The 15533-nt window shown below is 41.7% G+C and overlaps 1 protein-coding gene across 1 annotated transcript; it reads right to left on the bottom strand.

Moving 5' to 3' along the window:
- Positions 1-896: 896 nt before the first annotated feature.
- Positions 897-13447, bottom strand: LOC115391465 (SHC-transforming protein 4-like). Its single transcript, XM_030095743.1, has 14 exons — positions 13389-13447; positions 12773-13311; positions 10777-10847; positions 8035-8095; positions 7786-7905; positions 7622-7675; positions 4592-4643; positions 4373-4499; positions 4099-4291; positions 2567-2639; positions 1860-1862; positions 1338-1419; positions 1107-1254; positions 897-1025 (listed from the first exon to the last, which is right to left on the bottom strand). The coding sequence occupies exons 2-14, from the start codon at positions 13307-13309 to the stop codon at positions 897-899; spliced, it is 1650 nt and encodes a 549-aa protein (XP_029951603.1). The 5' UTR covers positions 13310-13311; positions 13389-13447.
- Between the last annotated feature and the right edge of the window lie 2086 nt (positions 13448-15533).

Here is a 15533-nt window from a genome sequence, read left to right as displayed (position 1 = left end):
TGGATCAGTGGAAGCTTCCTCTTCCCGGCGTCGCTTGTGTTCATGTGTTCACAGCGGAGGTCTCCCCATTGACTGGCGTGACATGTGAACACTGTCTGAGCTCTCACACTGAAATTCACAGGTGCATTTCTACAACTAAAATATATCAAAAGAAAAGGTTTCAAGCATTTTTAAAACATTGAAATTCTAAGAGGAAAGGCATTGTATAAAAAAGAAGGAAAAATAAACTAATGTTTCAGATACTAATTTGAGCTTCATGAATACAAATGTTCAGCTCAAGTCGAATAAACTTAGAAAAAATGGAAATTGGGCTGCTTTAAATAAATTATGGCAAAGAAACCCTTTCCATATCATTCAATTTGTATGTCATGCACCTGTGGTTAATTGTGCACTGTCTGATTACATCTGGTAGAGCTTGATCTCCCAAAAACAAGAGGATCTCAAAAGTCAACATGTACAATTAAAGCTCATAACATCTTATTCAGATCTACCAGACATTTATTCACCACCACCCCCCTCCACACACACACACAAAAAAAGAAAAATCAACAGTGGAGCTGTGGTTTGTGTGAATTATAGTCGAGTACAAACTGAAGTCGTCATGAAATCAAACATTTGAAGAAAGTCATTGCGTCGGTGAAATCCTCACCAAGAGACAGGATGTCTGTGGAGTGAACAGGAGGAACTACAGAAAGTATTCATGCTGGAAACATCAAACCGACATGAAATTCAGTGCACACAAACAGCATCTTTTCAGTCATGAACCAATGAACACATGTCCCAAATGTTCACAACTTGGCTCCTTGATATTAAAAATGTCACTTTTTAATTTTCTTTTTTTGTTGACTGAAAAACCTCCAACACAATCTGTACATGTTCCAGTCTGTGAAAACGCCTTACTGTGTTTGTAAGATTGGCTTTTTCAAACACAGCTCGCTGCTTCCGGAGACGATGGGCATCTGGCTCTCCATGTGGAAACGCACCAGGTGGCCCACACTCAGGAACACCTGGTCCCGGGTCCGCACCTGCTCACATACACACACACACACACACACACAGGTGGTCAGTCCAGTCCTCGTGTCTGAACCAGAGGGCTCCGGCTGTACCTGTCCGTGTGGATCCACCAGCAGCAGGTGCCGCACCGTCGCTCCCTCCATGCCACTGAGGACGTACTGACCGGAGGCCGAGCTGCTCTCTCTGACCAGGAAATCCCCGCTGCAGGTGAGGAGGGACTCCGCCTGCTTCCTCTCTAGCCTGGGATGAAGGCCGCAGAGTCACATGTGGTGAACGACTGATAGAAAACTGGAGAAAAATGCCAAAACGTGGGGATTCCCTACCTGCCATGAAACCAGCCTTCTTCCTGGATCAAATCTTGATCGTGGATCTCAAAGAAAGACAAACTCTGTTCAGCACTGGCGTCTGGCGGCCCTGAGTCTGACGGACACACAATAGAAGAGCATCACTAAAATGCATACACCAATACAGTAGGTGGACTTTCGATCACTGAGAAACACCAAACAGTGAGTATACACACATGCACAGAGACAAAAAGGTGCAGATAATTACACTGGTATGGCTGTTAAAAGGTTTTCTTTTTTAAATTTTGATTACTCGCACAATTCCCATAAGTAATTGCGATGAATCACATTTTAAATTGCATGTTTAGAATTTTGTTATTTTGCATTTCATGGCAATTTTACGCTCATACCAGAGTGTCTATTAGGGAATCGAACACAAGAATTCTGAGTTTTTGTTATTTCTTTCTTAAAAGTGCCATGGAGACCACATCAATATGTCTATGAGAAATACAGTTTTATGCATTTATTTATACAGTTTTAATTGAAAAAGTGCCTGGAGACCCACTTGTCTACTTCAGAATGAAGTAAAGACAAAATGCTCTGACAGTGAGGCGATGAAACCAGGACAACACAGTGCTGACTTTAATAGATTCACTATATCAGGTCACTCTCTTATGCTCCTTTAAAAAATATGTAACAGCAACGTGAACAAAACAATCCTACTAATCCTAACCTGAGATAACAGCAAGCAGGTGATCTGAACACTGCTGTGAGATTTGAACTTCTCTGATGACATAGAAAGCCACAGTAGGATATTTATAACATTTTCAAGCTTCAAATGAAGAATCATATCCTCATATTTCACCTGTACTGAAAAAAAGTGAAAAAAATAATGTCACAATGACAGAAAAAAAAGAAAACCTGAACTACATTACTGTACATGAGATTCAGAACTGTCTCAGTTCTACGTTTTCTCTCCTATTTCTTTTCTTTGAGTCAATTGCTAACTTTAATCCTAATTCTGAGATTACTTTTCTGCTGGCTGAGCAGGACAGAAAGAGACAGCAGCTCTGCCGCTTTTCTACTCATAATAAACAATAAAAGCCACAATTGAAGATATCAATGACACTGCAACAAATGTAACTACAGCCCTGCTTTCATTATGATCACTCATTAACCACATGTCACTGTCAAAAGTGACAGAGTTACAGACTATTTTACTGAAACTGAGACATCAGAACTTTGGAGCTGTTGTGGATGGTCTTTACCTGCAGGTGGAGCCAGAGCTCCTTCTGTGAAGGCGCAGTTCTCATACAGTGAAGCAGGGCCAGACAGGCAGACCTGGAACAGCAGCAGATGAGTCACACACACAGGACCAACATCTCCAACATCTCAGTGTGCGTGTGTGTGTGTGTGTGTGTGTGTGTGTGTGTGTGTGTGTGTGTGTGTGTGCATGTCCTGGGCCGGTGCAGTCCTAAAGGGTAGAAATGTCTGAGTCAGCTCTGAGAAGTGAATGAAAAGCACAGATAATGCGGCCACTTCACACTCCACTGCTTCTCTTCAGGAACAAACTAATTTACATTGCATCATTTGAAAACAGTGCATTTCAGACTAGTTAACATTTTTCTGAATAAAAATAAAACATGCTCATATTTGTCTGACTTTCTATTAAAATGAGATCAATTTTCCCTTCTCAACTGTGTTTTTTATGCCTATATTGTTGCCATGTACTGTAAGCCCTTTATCATTTAGAGATAAATAACAAGGATTATCAGTGTAAATTTAAACTTGGTGTTATTCCCAGTATTAGACATATTACTATGTTATGACGTTATCTAAATGACAACGATATCAGCTTTTTAAAATCTCTTTAATCTGTTTTTATAGTCTAGGGTTCATGCTTCCGTTGCTTTTACTGTCTGATCTACACGTGCAGTTACTGTTTTTTTTTTTTTTTGTTTTTTTTTTTTTTTAAGGTTAAGGATGGATGTTTGCCCACCTGAGAGTGTAGCTTTAAAAAGGTTTTTCCTCCTCTGTAATCTGGGATCTGACCCAGCGACCCTGAGTCGTATAAGGTCATATAGTGGATGGATGGAAGGAACATGTGATTATTAGTGTGGGTTGATTTAATTTAATAGAGAACTTCACCTCACTGTGCTGAGCAATGCGAAAGGACAGGATGATGCAGTGTTTTATCAATTATTTATATTCCTATTTTCTGTACTCAGACTGAGTTCATGGGGGGTCAGTTCCAGCTAACATTGAGTGAAAGGTCATCTGTCCATCACAGGAAAAACAGAGAAATACACACACACACACACACACACACACACACACACACACACACACACACACACACACACACTTGTTAGTTGACAAAGGTAATAACTGTAATAACTGCGTCATGGCGCTGTACGGACCTAATTAGTTGCATTTCACCAGATTTACATGACAGTGACGCTGTCTGTGGATCACAGCTTCTTGTTTGATGTCCGTTCGAATGTTTGTCTCTTTCTGTCCCATCCTTTCCCAAATGAAGCTGGTTTCCAGCAGAATGTTCCCACCTCTGGGTTTGTATCTACAGAGGTTCATCCACTGACGCTTGAACATTTTCCTTTTATTTTGATAAAGCTAAAGTTTGAATAAAATTGAACTGAATCTGACTTTTTACTCAGCACTTTCCGTCTGCTCCTGCGTCACATTTATAGCTTTGAGATGTGTTTTGCTCCTGTTTTCTGACTGATTATTGTGTATTGTTATGGTTCACACACGTTTAGTCAAATTTACTACAAACTTTTACCTCCTGAATGTCAGCATCCTGTCTGCCCTCCTCCTGGGTGATCCGTACATCCTCCACTCCCCCAGCAGGGGGCGTCTTTCCTGGGATCACATTGTAGTAGTCGTGCTGCCCTCTGACACGCTGGAGCTGCTGGTCTGTTTGGTCTGTTATCGGCTCATCCTGGAGCCATTTGTCACAGACTGTCACTGCCGACCTGAACAGGGGAGTCTGCGTTGTTACCACATGTTCTGGATGTTGAGAGTTTACGTGGCTGTGAGTCAGGAACTGAGAAAACCTGGGGCTGGATGTCAGCAGAGAGGGAGTCTGGCTGAGCAGTTGGCGGAAGCGAGTCTCGAAGGCCTGACCGATGCTGCTGATGACCTCGCTGGCCCGGCCCGGAGGACACTCCAGGATGTGGCAGGCTGCCGGGGAGGCGGCGAGACGGACAAATGTTAGACAGTCAGAGTTTCCAGAGTAACAGTGAGGCCAAGAAAAGAAAAAAACAGTGCCCTACCTCTTTTATTCATAAGGTCCTTTGCAACATATGCAATGTAATCTGCCATGTCCTGGAAGCAAAGAAACACAGCTATTCAAGTACATGAGTTTTTGCTTTGTTTTGTTTTGTTTGTTTGTTGTTTGTTGTTTTGATGTCTGGGTTGTGCTCTTGGGGCCTTTGTATGTGGAGTTTGTATGATCTTCTGTGCTTGTGGGTTTTCTCCAGGTTTATCCCACACTTGTTTTTTTACATTTTCATCGAACAGACAGAAATTTATTCAAGTATTTCATTGTAAAATTGACTTAATTGTAACAGCAGGAGTTATTTTGTGTGCATACGATTATAACTGCATGACAATTTTAATCATTTCTGCTGTCAAACAACCAAACAAACCTAAGAGCATGAGTTTAGGAAGTATATCACTACATGACCTCAGGTTTTACGTGCTCCATGTTCAAAGTGAGATGAGGTTTGAGTAAGAAGTCATTTCCAGCACAAATGAACCAGTTTTGGCTACATGTGCAGAATGCAGGATCACATGATGTCTGAGGACACCAAGGACATGACTGATTAAAAAAAACCATCATCTCAGAGAAGATCTGTGACAACAACGTTACAATAATGGATGAAAACAGAGGACTGACACAAGGATATAATACTATTGTGTACAATATCAGCTGCCTGTGCTGTTTCTCTTCTTTTGTTAGTTTTATATCAATTATCTTTATTGTGATTGTGACCAAAATGTAATCATTATTTTGTGAGCTGCTGGGCACCTTAAATTTCCACCCTGTGAATGAATGATGATGAATATATCTAAAAGAAAATCTGTGTGTGTATATTATAAAAGTAAAACTTGCTATATATGAAGCATGAGGATTTATGGGGTATGAGTTAAAATAGACACTGTCCAGTCAGTTAGATGAGCCTCCTCAAAGGGCCACATTGTGGTCATTTTTGTTAATAACTTCCTTTGTCATGTACAGTATTGAACTCGAAATGTCTTTATATACAGGCCACAACTCTTATGTGATATGGTTTCACATTAAAGCTTGTTTTGTCATTTTCATTCATTTCCATTACGCGTCTTTCAATTCATAAAAGTTTTGCTCTCCTCTCATTAAGATGTTTATTTTCTCAAACGTTAAAAGGAAATCATAATCATGAGAAAAGGCATTCCCCTGACCCTTGCTTTTTCTGGTAGCTCTGCTTCCTCTGAAGCTCTCTGCTGCCCCCTATAGGGGATCACCTGAGACATTTGGGCTCCTTGATTTACCTCCAAGTGTAAACATGCATGATATGTTCTGTCAAAACAAAGCAGAGTCATCCAACTCAATAAACGGGTTTCCTGTATTTCTCTTACCCGTGTCTTCACATGGATTGAGTTCCTAACATGTACATGAGGTTGGTTTAATCTATAATCAGCCTGTCGATTCATGGCTTTGCTTGGTGGCAGGCGGCACATTTAATTCCCTCAAAGGCAGCAAGTATTTTCAGCTGATGGTCATCCACGAGTATTATTTATTTCATTAATTCACTTCCTGTCATCCTGATAGTAATACAAGAGCGGAGTCAGCTGAATGTGCCTCAGCATAAAGCCTCTGTGGCAGACTGATTTTAATTCCCTCCACTATCTTCCACCAGGCCCGGCCAGCTGAGCAGAAGCTTAGAGCACACGACAAGATTATTTTAGCTAATTAATTAAACAGCCAGCTATAATCCCTCCGTAGCTGTGCTGGTGTTGTGTTTCTAAAGGAGAAAATACCTTCGTGCAGCCAAACGGCAAAGAAACGACTCCAGAGCTCAGACCGTTTGACTTCACTCTTTGTTCGAGTTTATGAATATAAACCATGAAGCTTGTTAGTAACACGGTTAAAGGGGTTTGTTTGACCTAGATTGAGCCGTCCCACTGGCTGTTGATGAAAATAAAAGCTGCATTGATTTCTACATGCATTACAGGCATTAAGGCTGCAGGAAATTTGCACACAGCATGAACTTCCCAAATTCTTTCACATGGAAATAATGTGGTCATGAAGAGGATTTAATTAAAACACAGCAGGGGGACGTAAAGATGATGGAAATGGCTCAGACGAGCTTGATGACTCTCATGAACGATTTCATGATTTGTGGCTTTGATTAATAAATGACTCACATTTAAGAGCCAAATAAAGCCTGAAATAAGCACTTAATGAGTGTGAAGGTACATTTATTATGTCGGCTGCTCCCGAGTTAAAACCCGGCCTTTAATAAACCGAGACGGAAGATTAAGAAGCATCGTCTGACAAAAAAGAGGATAATGGTCATAATTATGTTTTCATTAGTGTATTACCACCCACAATTAGGATTGGTTGTTTAGCTGTAGCTTCACAGCGACAATAAATATGCATGAAAAGCTGGTCCTCTTCAGCAAAGTATCTTTAAAGCAGAGAGATGAAGCCCTCGTGCTTCCTATCGTCGATAAGTTATTACACACTCACAATCTGCCATTAAATCAGACACACTTTTTACCTGAAAATGTGCAAAAGAGCTCAAACACACACATTATTCTGTTGTTATTGTTATTGCATTATCATGTTTGTCAGTGTTCATACAAAAATTAATCATTAGTAGTCACATTGATCATGGTGGGATTTGTATCATAAACTGATAAGCTAAATTATTTTCTCAGTAATAAACTGTCTGTCTTTTTTCTTTTTAAAGAAGAAAGTCTTGAGGTTAAATCATTATCAATGGAACTTAATGGCTCTAAAAATCCATAAATCTATGACCCTCAGTCATGAAGGTGTTTATTATTATTATTATAATTATTATTATTATTAAAAAGTAGGAAAATTTTCAACTTAATTCTAGTTTCAATTGCGTGATAACTCCCCAAATAAAGTACAGACTGATCAGGAGTTGGAGCTGAAAACAATCAAACCAAGTGGTAAACAAAGTAAATCAAATTAGTGTGTGTGTGTGTGTGTGTGTGTGTGTGTGTGTGTGTGTGTGTGTGTGTGTGTGTGTGTGTGTGTGTGTGTGTGTGTGTGTGTGTGTGTGTGTGTGTACCGGGTCTCCTCCGGAGGCGAATGAAATGGCCCTCATGGGGTGGTAGGCCAGCTTCTGCAGAGGACAGAATGAAAACGCATAAAGACAAGGACGGTTCACTGCTCCTCCCGCGGTCCACCTGTGTGGCTGCTTCAGAGCGGCAGAGTGTGTATAGGAGCCATCACCTGCAAGGAGGAGGCCGAGATGAGAGTCAGACTGTCTGTGGAGACGGTGAGGATGATCCTGCTCCCAGAAAACTGCAGGTTGATTTGACCCAGAACAGCAGATAGGCCCTTACACACAGGCTGTAATGACAAGAAATCACTCCTGTTATGCTCCGGCTGATTGCTTCAGTGTGTGTGTGTGTGTGTGTGTGTGTGTGTGTGTCTGTGTCTGTGTGAGTGTGCGTGCCTTGTGTCTTGTGTCTGCCTTACCCTTTTAGTTTTCACTGATGCTTTTCCAGATGTCGTCTCACACAGTCTGCTGATTGCTTCTCTGCACACACACGGTGATAAACATGTAGACACACACACACACACACACACACACACACACACACACACAGAGAGAGAGAGAGAGAGAGAGAGAGAGAGAGAGAGAGAGAGAGAGAGAGAGAGAGAGAGAGAGAGAGAGAGAGAAAAAGCACAGAGATACCTTTGTGAATGTGTGATCTGGTGCTGTGGGCTGACATGTGACCGCCATGTGAGAACATGAGAGGAGGAAGAGGCTCCTCCACTGTACCTCTGTGGCTCCCAAAGCGAGTAATCACAATAAATACGCTGTTACAGAGTAGAACTGAGTTACAGTGAACCACAGTGTCACTTCACAGCAAAAAAAAATCAAAAAAGGATAAAATAAACACAGCAAGTTTAATTAGTTAGGATGTTGGGATGTTGGTCCTGAGCCCACCACTGGTTTATCACATTAAACAGAGTATCAAAAAAAAGTATATCACATTAGGATGTACATCAGAGGCTGTGGAGAGACAGACTGAGGATCCCAGTCTGGATAAATTAGGAATGACAGACAAATGGACAAGTGGAGAAACTGCTGTCTTTTTAAAACAGTTCGGTAGTGACAATGTGGATGGTTTCCTTCATTAAAAAAATTACTTCAAGAAAAAAAAAAAAAATCATTCTTCAAAATCCTGAAAAGCAAATTTTACATCTGGAGCACACAGAGCCTTTTGTAATGGAATCCAGGAGAAAAAAGTGCTCTGTAAAATAAATGTATACCTATAACATTATTATGATTGTACATTACTATTTAATTTCTTATACAGCGTTTCGAACGTTACTCTTTCACTTCTGTAAAAAATGATCAAGTTACAGCAAATAATCATTCATAACTACCCTTTTCCATTTATGTAGTGTTGCTGTCACACAAAAGCTGAGCCGTCAGGATTGTCCGGGTCAGTAAAATGAAGAATTAACTCACTGAACTGAAGTTAGATTTGCTCCCACACATGAAGGAGCAGCCGTTACGAGAGGTTTACCGTTCTAACAGTCATGTGCTGCATGTTGGGAGCTTATCTCAGCTGTTTGGAGCAGCTTTTTCCTCATGTCCCTCCTCCACCTGTTTCAGTTTTAGATCAGGTATAATGCAGAGTTCTGCACAACTGGAGCTGAAAACTGTGTCCTTCCCAGAGAGAGTGGATCACAAGCAGCTGGAAACATTAGATTTTAATAATAATGGCCGAATAACTCAAACAGACCAAAAATAATCAGTGAGCATCAACAGCTGGCTCCAACTCGTTGATGTAACTTCAGTAGATCTATAACAGCAATAAAACTCAGACAGGGACAGACGGCACTATTTTTTGTTTCAGGACCTCCACTTCTTTTTGAAGAAGTAACTGGTCGGAGCAGGAACAAGCTTCACAACGGTTCTTCGACTCTTTGCTGACATGGCATCACACAAAGCACTTTTTACACTTCCCAAAGCATTTTGCACTGTCAGTCACATGGAGGAGTCTGTCATGCAAGGTGCTTAATCCGTCCCCACTGGGAGCAGCATCAGGCTCAAGGACACCTCAACATGTGGAATCGAACCAACAACCCTCCAATGACAAGACGACCGCTCTATCAGCCGAGTCACAGTCGAACAAAGACTAAAGACTCATAACATGAAGGCATCAGGCAGTATGAAAAAACGCCATAAAAAAACATTCAAACAACATAAAATGATTTGAGTGGAACTTTTCACTGTTTGTAATGTTCCAATAATCTTCTTCATCAACTTCAGAGCCCCTTTTAAAAAAACATTTTAAAACAGTGATTGGAAAGAGAAGAATAGAAAACAAATAGTAATGATAGTAATAATAATAATAACACAACATGTTGATATTACAGCTTTAAGTCTAATAAACAGAGCTCAGCTTTGAACCGCAGGCAACAAAGCTCAGAAAATAAAAGATCTACAGTCCTTAAAGATGAACAGAGGGCAGAGAAAAAGTCTGAAAAGATTTCTGCCTGCTGTAATGTTAAAACATTCCTCCACAGCGCCGGTATGCATGTCCACATGAAGCTGGGAGCCGCTGACATGTGTGTTTTCAAAGAGCTGCTGCCTGGGTCGCAGAGGTCGTGGCGTACAAACAGCCACACATACGCAAAAGTAACATCCCGCTAACTAGAAAGCGTGACTGTCTCCTGTCAGTGTTTCTTTTCCTTGAAAACAAACTGTATGTGATGGATGGAGGGCTCTCTCTCTCTCTCTCTCTCTCTCTCTCTCTCCTGCTCTCCCTCTCTTAATAAGACTAGGAGAGATCATTAGGAGGAAATTCATCTAATTAGATTTTCTTCCTCATCATTCAGCAGCATTGCTGTGAACAGAGCTTTCTGTGTTTCGGCATCCTGCACTAGAAACTCAATATCAAATGATGAGCAGAAAGCCCCAGTTTATGGAACATTATACATTTAATTTGATTTCCCTCTTTGAATTATTTTCTAAATAAGCTACTCATGTCAGGCTTGGCCAGTACATATTCACTTCTTTTTGGCTTTTGCTATATAATTTTTTTTTCTTTGATGCACATGCACAACAATCTTATATGTGTCCAACTGTCCTCTGAGACTGCAAAATGCACAATAAAATATTCTTTCATCGTTAATATATATGTGTGTATATGTATAAAATGTCTGTGTCTTCATGTGTGCAGCGGTAGAGGGACTTCCTACCTTGTGACTTGCATTCTTGTGTTGAAGTCAAGAGTTCTCATGGACTGGGTCACCTCCACGCTGCCCATGTACTGTGAAGACACAAATCTTTTCACTTTCTGACTACACCGAGAAATAATATTCAGTTCAAGCTTTTTTTATTGACCTCTGGCAGAACGCTGATGGAGCCAATGTTTCTGTCCCATTTCACTGATTTAGCTACCATTCTTTAGCGCTCATAGGCTGGAAAAAGAGAAACAACTTTAATCATTTTACAAGACATTTCTGTTGTAGTCGTTTCTTCTTTGTCCATTCAGTGACTTTAAAATGTATTATTCAGGACACTGCTGTTGATATTATTTATGAAAAAAATACACGATTGAATATTAATTCAGATCACTAAAAACATTAATTATTGTTGATTTAATTTCCTCTCAATGTGATTATTGGAAGCAATTAAAAAAACATTAAATGATTCTAGCTTCTGAAACTTGATCAGTGTTTGAGATTTCCCAGAAGACGTAAGAATCTTTCCATCCTCTTTCGTGATTACACGTTTCTTGAGTTTTTGCTTTCTTTTGTCTGCCATGTGCATTTCACAACGCTTTGTGGTGTGCCACAGGGATTAGTTTTTGGTCCCTTCATATCCATAGTGTATGGATTCAATTCACCAAAGAACTGTGGAACAGTTTAACGGTTTATGATTTTAGACAATAATGATCTTGTTTCCCCAACTATAAGTTAAACTTTTGATATAAAGCAGCTAAGATTACAGCTGATGAATTAAAAATTGATGGTTAAAACTCTGTGAGTTGAACAATTGAACATTCCTGTAATCGAAATTTTTTGAAAAATCCTTTACATTTGGCAGAAAATCATGTACGACGCAGAGTTTTAACTCAGTCCAATCTGACAGAAACAATGATGCATTTTTATAGAGATGAGTGCTGATTCAGCTAATTTATTCATGTTTCCGTTCTTCACTTAGGAAAAAGTATAAATCTTATTTTGAACGATCGATTCCTGCAAATCAGCTTTAAAACTCGGAGAATATTGACCATAAGCATGTAAACTTTCAATTACAACAACACCATGCTATCAAAACAGCAAGGCTGTTTCACAATTTACCATCTGAAGTGACAAAAAGGTGAAATTTTTCAGATGGCTTTGAAACTGAATCACCAATAGACCTGGTTTGGACCGACGAGTCACTTTTTGAGAAAAAAATGCATTTGACTGCTAATGTGAAGAAGAATCAATTCATGCAACCAGGCAACATTCAGGCCATGTGCTCGGATACACTTTGTGCAACCCCGCTTCTATTGGTCGGGGGCTTCAGCAGAGCGGACCTTATAGGCTGGGAGCAAGATGAGTAAGTCCATTGATAAAACCAGACTTAAATCAATATGTGTATATGAGGGAGGGGTGAGTGGGCGGAAGCGTAATGTATGTGTGTGCTTGTTTATAGAGGACAATCAGACCGTCCGCTCTCATTCCCATCAGCGGTCAGTTAAGGGACCCTGCTCCTAATCACCCATGCGGACAAAACCTCCGGCTCCAGGACAGAACGGGCTCTGCCGAAGCCGGATGCATTCACACACAAGCAGAGCTGATCAGGAGAGGAGCGGGGAGCCAGGATGAGTCACTACTGCCTACACAGGAAGCTCTGACCGAGAGGGAGGGTGGGGGGGTGAATGTACGAAAGTGAGCGTGATGGTGTGGATGGAGTAGAGAGAGGCCAAGAGTGCGCTTCCCGTGCGCACGTGCATGTTGTTTTGCCACCGGCGGGGATTAAGCTCCACATCTCAAATCAATGGTAATAGGTAGACTTACTGCACTGTGGCCTAAAAAAAAAGCATTTGGACAATCAGACAGGTGATAGTCTAACACAATCATAATTTTAAGAAGAGTGTCAAAATGAAGGTAATGGAGACTGTGCTTCAGAGAAACTACAGATAAACTGCTACAGGAACATCTGAGCTTGTGAACAGCACCCCTGACGTGTGTAAAGATATACCTTCATATGATGGTGAACCACTCGGCCGTCTGTCCCCGCTACAGTACAGCCATCGGCGGCAGAGGAAGCTCCGCTCTGCTGGGAGCAGGGAGGGCAGCCGGGGGTCCAGGGCAGGCTGGCCATCCGATGCAGGGTGATGGGTCGCTTCGTGCATCGCAGAGCCGGGTGAATCAGGTTTTGTTCAGGGGACAGAGGCACATTGAGAGAAGTGCAAACTCTTTCAGCGTTTCCTGAGTTCCACTCTGTCTGGGTCAGGGGTTTTTTAGTGTCTCCCGGGATGCTTTTGCCTCGGGATGCATCGGCCTGCCCCCTCAGGCCCCTCAGGAAAAGAGGACTCTGCAGTCGGATGTTGGCCACACGGGGGATGAAGTCCCTCAGAGTGGAGGGTCCGTGGGGCGCAGGTGTCTCCGGGTCCAGCTGAGCAAAATCTGAGTCCAGGCAGAGGTCAGTGGCCACGGGCAGCATCCTCTGAGGAGGATCCTCCAGAGACGTCAGCGAGTCGTTGCGCAGTCGACTGTACTTGGTGCGCTTCAGCATACCTGTGGAAGATGACAGAGCCCAATCAAGTATGCATCGCAGTGATTTTAGAGGCGCTGATTATGTCTGAAATGATTACCTGCCTGATGAGAGTCCTGCCTGTGATTTAAACCTGGACGAGGCTTGCTCTCTCATAATCAGGGAACTGAAGCAGAGGAGAACACTGGGATGAGGACCGAGAAAAAAAAAAGACAAACCTGTCTCACACTTTTCATAGGAAAAGACAGAAAAGACATGAAAGACAAAGTTTTGATCAGCTGATATCATGAGAACTAAGCTGAGCAGTTTGGTGGGATTCCTGCTGCACGTCACACTCGATTGAACTCACCAGCGTGGGACTGGGGTTGTCCTGTGTAGTCTTGAGTCCAGGCTGCTCCGCTCCAGTCATGCTGGACACCGTCCCATCCTACTGACCCACGCAGCCTCTCAGTCAGCCGCCGGGATCCTCAACTTTCCTTCCCTTCTTGTCTTTTCTCTTCCTCGGGCACAGCAGATTTGTGCGGCTTTTATGAATGAACTTTCTCCCTCTCTCTTTTTTTCTTTTTCATGAATGAGAGGCACTCTCTCACTTCCCCAGCCTCTCTGTGATGGTGTATGCAGATGAATGTGTGAATGGAGTGGAGCAGAGATTGACAGACGGCCCCTAAGGCTCTCATTCCCCTCCCTCACCCATAAACTACCGTCCAATCAAAGACGGGCAGGGTGACTCATGCTGTACACACACACACACACACACACACACACACACACACACACACACACACACACACACACACACACACACACACACGCAAGGAGTTATACACCAAAGCAGAGCCAATAGAGTACATGAGTGCTCTCTTCCTCTCTTCAAACATCAGTTGCAGTGCAGACGTGTGTTATTAACACATTATTTGCTTGGCTTACCCCTTTCTCGAGTGTTTACTCTTAATTTGTGGAAATTGGATAATATCATTTGCTGTGCACAAAATGCTCAGGCCTGCAATGACGTGCGCGATAAGAGAGCTCTCTCCAGCGCCGTGTGAACATTCAACAAGGAAGGAAACAAGCTCACCTGAAATATTTGCATTTCCCTGTGATTGTGATCAAAAAAAAATGAATCAGGCGGCAGCTGATGAGTGCTTTACATACTGATAAAGATTATTTTTGTTCAACAGCAGAAAGAAGACAGACCGTAGCACCAGCGCTTCACTTTTACCAAGCAGAGACTTGATGACTGTCTTGTTAAAAACTGGAAAGTCTCTCTGAGTTCATGGAACAGCGTGCAGAGGAGCTTTGTCTCTTCCTGGTGGCTGGACAGACACACTGCATCGGTGACCTGCAGCCTGCTTCAACCAACCATGTGTAGTGGACTTCACAGTGAGAAGTGAGGAAATTGCATGTTCTCCCTGAACATGCATGGATTTTCATGAGTTACTTACTAATTTCTTCCTACAATCTGTGAGTGTGTGACTGTCTCTCAGTGATGGTCCTTCTTTACCAGAAACATTCAGTTATATTTGCTTTTAGTACACTTTGCAACTACGATTATTCCTCTGGCCAGTTTGGACTCTCTGGCAGACCACTTTTGGCCCACACCCCATATATTTGACACCTCGGCTTTAATCCCTCTTTAACTACCAGCCACTTCATTATGTACACTTCATTCTAATGCAGGCACATCAGATATTTTTTTAAGATTCTACACACAACCCAAACTCCTGTCCAGTAAAATATAAAAACCTTGAAACAGCATGAAAATGACATTAAACATTTGGAAACAAATCCTGAAAGAGTTGACATTATAGAAGAAACATTTGCAGCATTTCAACAATGAACCCAGAGGCTGTCGTTGCCCTTCAATGACAAAGGAAATCTAAAATCTGAAATTTTATGATGATCCCTGTTGTAAAACATGGAAAAATGTATAAAAAAAAAACTGCCCTTAATTTGCTTTTCTCTTTCAATCTCATTGCAGTTAAAATTAAAAACAATTATTTAACTGCTTGGTTCATAGTTCCTCTTCGTGCTGCTGAAAGTTAAACTGTACATTCACTTTTAAGCGAGCACAGCAAATGCAAACAGCTTTTCCTCTAGAGCAGCATATTATCGAAAAGGAACGACAGGACTTACCTGAGAAAGTGAAGGAACTTTGGTAACACTTTACTTGAGGCACCCGGTATAACCCATCATAAGTAGTTATAAACACTCAGAAATGATCACAATGCTTTATAACCCACTATAC

The sequence above is a fragment of the Salarias fasciatus genome, chromosome 1 (genome assembly GCF_902148845.1).
Source record: "Salarias fasciatus chromosome 1, fSalaFa1.1, whole genome shotgun sequence".
Classification (NCBI taxonomy): Eukaryota; Metazoa; Chordata; class Actinopteri; order Blenniiformes; family Blenniidae; genus Salarias; species Salarias fasciatus.
This window is presented reverse-complemented; position numbering and strand designations above follow the sequence as displayed.